Source organism: Schistocerca piceifrons, chromosome X, assembly GCF_021461385.2.
Source record: "Schistocerca piceifrons isolate TAMUIC-IGC-003096 chromosome X, iqSchPice1.1, whole genome shotgun sequence".
Taxonomy (NCBI): Eukaryota; Metazoa; Arthropoda; class Insecta; order Orthoptera; family Acrididae; genus Schistocerca; species Schistocerca piceifrons.
This window is the reverse complement of record NC_060149.1, coordinates 382,202,941-382,209,800: the sequence shown is the minus strand read 5'-3', so window position 1 is coordinate 382,209,800 and position 6,860 is coordinate 382,202,941. Positions and strand designations below refer to the sequence as shown.

The following is a 6,860-nucleotide window of genomic DNA, read 5'->3' as shown; positions in this document are numbered from 1 at the left end:
CTTGTAAGAGTTATTTAAGTTCGAACAGTCAGGAGGAGGCGATGGACATTTAGTATGTTCCTCAGTTAACAAACAGAACATGAATAAAATGCTTAAAGTTGTTTTATGTTTGGCTTAACTGTGGCCACAAATGAGAAAATATAAAAAATACCTCAATGAAAACCATAGTGAGTATATAAACAAATGGCTGAATAATTACAGCAGTGAGAAGTTTTTGCATGCAGTGAGGAATTACAAAGCATGTTCTACAGTTGTGATTCAATGTCTGGAGAGATAAAGGTTCAATTAATTTTCTTATGTACACACGTAAGCATTCAGTAACTCCTCATCCAAAATCTTCAACAAATCCTAATTTGGTACTCCATTGCTAACAAGTCTCACTCTAACTGCATAGAAAACTTTACCCACCAGGAAATAAACTGGGATGATCGTCAGTTAATATTCAGCCATGTAATATCTCAGTTGGCTTTGATAACATGCCAATGTTTTTTTTTTTTTTTTTTTGTGGTTTTCGGGCGCACAACTTCAGTGGTCATTAGCGCCCTGACTACTCTAAGAATGCACCGCGAGGCACAAGTTGACAACAACAACTAAAAGGGAAAACACAATAAAAGACAGACTGACAGGCATAGGACTAAAAAACATCATCAAATGTCCTTAGCGAGGTTTGTCAAATTGATAAAACAAAGAACACGAGCAGCTGCTCGTGGGTCATCCGCTAAAATGGCATCTAAAGTATTAGGCAGGTTAAGATCGAGGCGCAGTGTGTTAAGATCTGGACAGGACATTAAAATGTGTCTAACCGTCAGCAAGTGCCCACATGGGCAGAACGGCGCCGGCGCAGCCGTCAGCAGATGGCGATGGCTGAACCGGCAGTGTCCAATTCTTAACCTTGCTAAAACGACCTCCTCCACATGCCAATGTTGCTCCCATTTTGTTGTTATAAGTTAGCATTTTAACTACAATTTCATTGACCGATATAATGGCGTAAGAAGAGGATTTAGCAGTTGCCACATGTGCAGCATTCATTTTACTGCAACAAACTGATCATTATGAAAAGAGGAAGAAAGTGACACCTTCTCTCTTTTAAAAAAAAGTAGGGAGCAGTGTGGTGAAACAAAATTAATGCCTAGTCTTAAAGCCGACTTCAAGTATGGGCTATATAATGTTTTTTTCAGAATGAAATCTACAGATTTTGAATTGTTATTGAATTGTGTAGACTCTAAATTTCTGAAGATGACGCTGTATCTGCAGCTGAAAAATTAACAGTCACTCCCAATTTTGTTTATTTCTCTTTGACGTCACGGCAAAAAGATGTCAAAGTTCCATTTTCTTTCGCTCATCATGCATATTACTTTCCAATAGCTCACTTATTTCACCTCCAAGAATCTAATCTTTTCAATTTGTCTTGATAATCACAGTTTGCAGGGTCCCATAAATATTCCCATTCACAATAAAACTCATCAGCTTCAATGCTGTCTTCGTACTCCACCTCATACTTCAGTATTTTTAAACACAGTAAAGACATGCCCATTCAACAGACAATGCAAACTGCCACTGAACCTATGAACATTCAACTCTCCACACTAAGAGAGGAGGTGCAAGGCCAACCAACTGCCAACACTTTGATGTCACCACCAGTAATCTGCACGGCAACCAAGGCCAACTGCTTTGGTGGGTCTGACTCACCACTGGTACACACTAAGCAAATCTCTGATAACAAGGTTGTCACTCGTTGATCTAGGGTGTATGCACCTTTACAAGTATGTGTAACAAGTCTGGAATTGTTCGCCCTTGTCTATGCCATATTTAGCCTGTCATTGTCACTGCAGAAGTATATACATCCATTAAAGGAAAGGTATGTGAAAGAAATTACCTGTCATATTAATAGAAACATTAAAATTGCAAACCACTCTCGTTTACATTAAGCGTGTTTATATAGAAGAGCAAAAGCAAATAGTTACGAGGCATGTCAGACGAAGGATTAATTATAGACATGACCTCTTATCCAGATGCTTCACAGTGTGTTAGTAACACTTTTGTTATACTTTGATGAAGTCTATATTACTGTCAGGACAAAAGTCAGATAAAAGTTAGTTGTTAGTTAAAATTTACACTTTAAAACATAGTTCCTCCCATCAGAGCAGTCAGCACCACACACAAACTGACTGGCACTGTCAATGTATTTGCAAAAGAGCATCAGTTTACTTGTGGTATGGTGTACACATGCAATTTATTATTGGGTACTGCCTGGCGACCTATTTAACAATTGAAGTCAACTGTAACATGCATAATCATGTTCTGTCCATTGGAGTCCACTTCCTGTTGTCCAAGATTTCACTGATGCACAGCTGGCAGCTGATGTGGCTGTAACACCAGGTAACAAATGTTAAATAACAAGACCTTTCAACCAGAGTGTAGCGCAAGATGGGAAGCTGTAACAGTAGATGTAAGTAAGAGTGACATACTTTTGTAGTTTAGAAGAGTGAGGAGGATATGTGGACAATGAAATGTAGTAAAAGCCACAAAAGGAGTGATTCACCTGTTGCCATTTGAATCAATATTGTATAATAGAGAAGAAAGAAGGAAGTGTCCATGTACCTTCTAATGCTCCAAACCACCTCAATACAATGATTTTTATCTTCCTTTATTTTATTGTTTGAATTATATCCAAGATTTTTCAGTAGTGTATTATCTGAAGTTCCACAAATATAAAATAGTTTTCAAAATATTAATGGTAATTTTTAAAGAAAAGAAAAAAAAATTGCTTTCACAGAGTTGAATATACATCTAAGCGCAGTCGTCCTTCATTTTCTGTCAGGTACATCAAATCTGCTATTGTTTGTTCGGCCAAAGCTTCCTTTGCTTTCTCTGACATCTGGAACAAATATAATTTAAGTTATCCTTAGCAATCAAAGAAAATGCAACAACAGCCACTAGTTATTTTATAGATTCCAAAGAGACCAACAAACCCAGGCTAAATTAACAGCCACAACACAGCAAACCAGGGACATAGCATGGCTCATACTAACATACAGCAATAACAGTATCCATAGGGTGGGAAACATGCAGAAGAATTAAGTAGTGCAAAAATCAAACCGCGTAAACAACACAGTACAAAAAAATCTCAACACTAACACCACCTCCACAAATAAATTTAACCAAGCTGGAATCTTTCAGTTAACTTCTTTTTCATTCCAATTTGTCTGCATTTGCAAGATATGTAGGAATTTTAAAATTAGGTATGAGCTCCTCAAAGCTGTAAAAAGTAACAGTACACACTACTTTGGAAGACCGCCTGGAGGAAAACAACCACTCAAATGTTACTGAAACTGAGCTCTTGCTCCTCAGAGAAAGTGTCTTGAACAAAAACTATAAAACACACACACACACACACACACACACACACACACACACACACACACCGAACGACTACATTTTCTCCTAGTAGATAGTGCCACACTGAGCAAAACAAACAATGAACAACTGATTCTTCAACTATAAAACAGCATGCGTCAGTGGGTATGGCAAAGTAAGTTTCTCATTTTTGTGAAATATAGTGTATCTATTACCTGGCTCGTGTAGTAGCATCATTGTTTTAGGAAGGGGAAGTAGTAATTGCACACACTCGAGCAGTCTTACAAGCAGATCACTGTCACATGCTACATGCCTGAATATGACACTGAATAAAGTGGTCATTTACAACAAAACCAGAAACAGGCTCTACAGTATACCTCACCCTGGCTGCTCATGATGATTCACTGGTAGTATTTGTAAAACTACCTTCCCCAGTGAAACTTCCTGGCAGATTAAGACTGTGTGCCCGACCGAGACTCGAACTCGGGACCTTTGCCTTTCGCGGGCAAGTGCTCTACCATCTGAGCTACCGAAGCACGACTCACGCCCGGTACTCACAGCTTTACTTCTGCCAGTATCTCATCTCCTACCTTCCATGGCTAAGCCATGTCTCCGCTATATCCTTTCTTTCAGGAGTGCTAGTTCTGCAAGGTTCGCAGGAGAGCTTCTGTAAAGTTTGGAAGGTAGGAGACGAGATACTGGCAGAAGTAAAGCTGTGAGTACCGGGCGTGAGTCGTGCTTTGGTAGCTCAGATGGTAGAGCACTTGCCCGCGAAAGGCAAAGGTCCTGAGTTAGAGTCTCGGTCGGGCACACAGTTTTAATCTGCCAGGAAGTTTCATATCAGCGCACACTCCGCTGCAGAGTGAAAATCTCATTCTACCTTCCCCAGTGATGATATTTTACACAGCTCTGTGTATTCATTCACTGTTTCCTGTTTCAGTCACAGATGATAATGCCAATTCGACCAATTGGTCTAGTGGTTAGCATTTTTTGGCTAGTAATGCTAAGGTCCCAGGTTTGATTCTTAGTGGTGATCTCAGAGTTTTCTGTGGTGAAAGTTCTGAAATTGGGTTAGCTCATCTTGTGAAAAGCTGTTTGAAAATGGAACCAGGAAAATTTAAGTGCAAGTGCCGAAGTAACATTATGTCACAAGGCTTGTATCATGACTAGACACTTATTTATTAGCAGCAAAATAATCAGCCATTATTTGTTTCACAATAGAGTGAGAGCCTTGACATATTAACCATAGAAACCACCATGCACAGGCAAAAATTGTCCGCACATTTTCCCTTTATTAAAAAATCTGAACAAATACCTTCCACATTCGTGGGACATTTTCTATTTGCTTTTCGCCTTATGAAGTACTATACACCTATACTGCACATTTAACTGGTTAAAATGTTAAAAATTGGAAATAAAAAATACAACTTTTATGCTCACAACGTATTTTGCCCAGGGTTGGTACATCCTCTGATCATAATTCTAATTGTGTCTAAATTTCATTTGGCAACCTCAAATGTTAGTTTTACAGTGCACTGTGAAGTCTAATTGTTTAGTTTCATTTTCATTGTTGATTTATAGATTAACCATTATTACTAGCAGTTTGGCACAGTAGAGTAAACGTGAGTCTTGTAAGGAAGATTTTTTATAATAAGTTACAAAGGTTCGAACCGGGCAGAAATTCTTGCTGAATGTTTAGGAGACAAAGAATTATCAGAGCTCAGTTAGTTTGAGTGAGAGTGAACGGCAGTTTTAAAGAGGATTCAGTGCAAAAACAAACAATGCACATAACGCTCCAACAAATATGTTAAAGTTCTGGTACAGTCTATTATGCAGAAGCTCCAAGACAATATAAAAGAGATTTTACCAACATAATCCATGGACCTCATGTAATACCTACTGCAGGGAGAGTAATCAATATATGTGAATCATTAAAGAAATTATTTCACTCCTGAAATTGTTAAGAAAATTCTTGACCTTACAAATGAAGAATCCACATGGGACGTAATATTTTTTAAATGCACATATCATTGCCACAGGTTAAAGAAGCTATTGAAAAACCTCTATCCAACCAAAGATTGAACCCCACAACTTTGGATTTGTTGTCTGATACCTACTGAGCCAGAAAGCCATATTATTAACCACAAATCCCTAGTAGGAGAAAAGGGCATTGACTCAAGAGTTGGAGTTCGAAAATACATTAACAAAGAAGTATAAGAATTGACACTGCAAGAATGTTTTGATAACCTCTCTCTGGACTAAGAGTATTATTTTTGAGTGCCTAGAATTGCTCCAAAATATGACACCATGCGAGATACACAGAAAATAGGCAAATTTTCTGTTTTTGTGTCAGTGTAGACTGTTCTTATAGCGAAGATAGCAGTGCTCAGTTTCTCCAAAACACCTTTAATTTCACCTATCCATAGTTAAAAGAGTCTGATATCTTGGCTGTAAAATAACTTTTAATATGTACAAGCCACTTCATGAATATTAGAGAGACAAAAATACTGCCATATCTGAGTAGCAAACAGTACCACCTAATTCATAGATACTGCAAAATATGTTGAACTAAACTCCATTTGCTACTCTACATAAGAACTTTTTGTTCCAATTTGTAAGTTCACACACTATACAATCTACTCTGTGTTCATTATTGATGCACGTAACCTTATGGCAGCAAATCATAAATGCACTGTTTTTGATTAAACCTCAAGTGACTGTGAGAACAATGCAAGACAATACAACAGTTATTTCTGGACGTCATATGTGATGAACACTTCTCTTAAATCATCCAAGTGTATAAATAGTGACTTCCTCGATGCATTTCTACCTCTAATGCTATAAAAGTGGAACTTTTCACTCTGTTCTAAGTTCATTTGTAGTTCCCAACAGTCCAACATCTGTTCCTAATCTCCACACATGAAAGTCCTTATTGGGTAGCTATTTATATCCATTAGTCTGATCTTAAAATAGTGAGCAATTTTTATTCACTTCAAGTACTAAACAATACACGCTTGAAGTCAAAGACGTTACCTGTTTTTCAATGAAATCATTAGGTAAATAGTACAGTTCCAGATATCAGAACTGTCCTTTGGCTGTTATACTTACAATGACTAAAAAATGAAATGGCAACAGTACAAACAGATGATGTAAAATGAGCAAATATACTTACTGGTCTATACATATAATCTTTTGGAGGATACTTAAAATTTGGTCCAAAGTTGAATGATACTGTTGCATTTTTATGTAAGGATACTGATGGATAATAAGCTCCTCCATAAATGTCTATGAAAGCTGGACCTTGGTTAACTCCATTTTTAAAGAAAACTATCTTGCTTCCTTTTACAGGCTTCAAACTCTTCAGGCATTCGGAGACCCTGTCCTTGTCCTCATAATACAGGTGGTTTTTGAATTTCACCAGAGGCTGAAATGGAAATAGGCATAGCAAAGGTCACCACCAGTTCATGAAATGTGCATGCAAAAACAGACTATAACTGACAAAT

General features: G+C 37.7%; 1 protein-coding gene across 2 annotated transcripts in view; it reads right to left on the bottom strand.

Moving 5' to 3' along the window:
• Positions 1-2,634: 2,634 nt before the first annotated feature.
• LOC124723116 (set1/Ash2 histone methyltransferase complex subunit ASH2-like) overlaps positions 2,635-6,860 on the bottom strand; it is a 199,982-nt gene continuing 195,756 nt past the window's right edge. For both annotated transcript variants that reach the window (XM_047248300.1, XM_047248299.1), the window contains 2 exons: positions 6,530-6,781; positions 2,635-2,878 (listed from right to left, as the gene is read on the bottom strand). In XM_047248300.1, the coding sequence (XP_047104256.1) occupies positions 2,771-2,878; positions 6,530-6,781 (360 nt within the window). In that variant the 3' untranslated portion in view covers positions 2,635-2,770. The remainder of the gene's footprint in view (positions 2,879-6,529; positions 6,782-6,860) is intronic.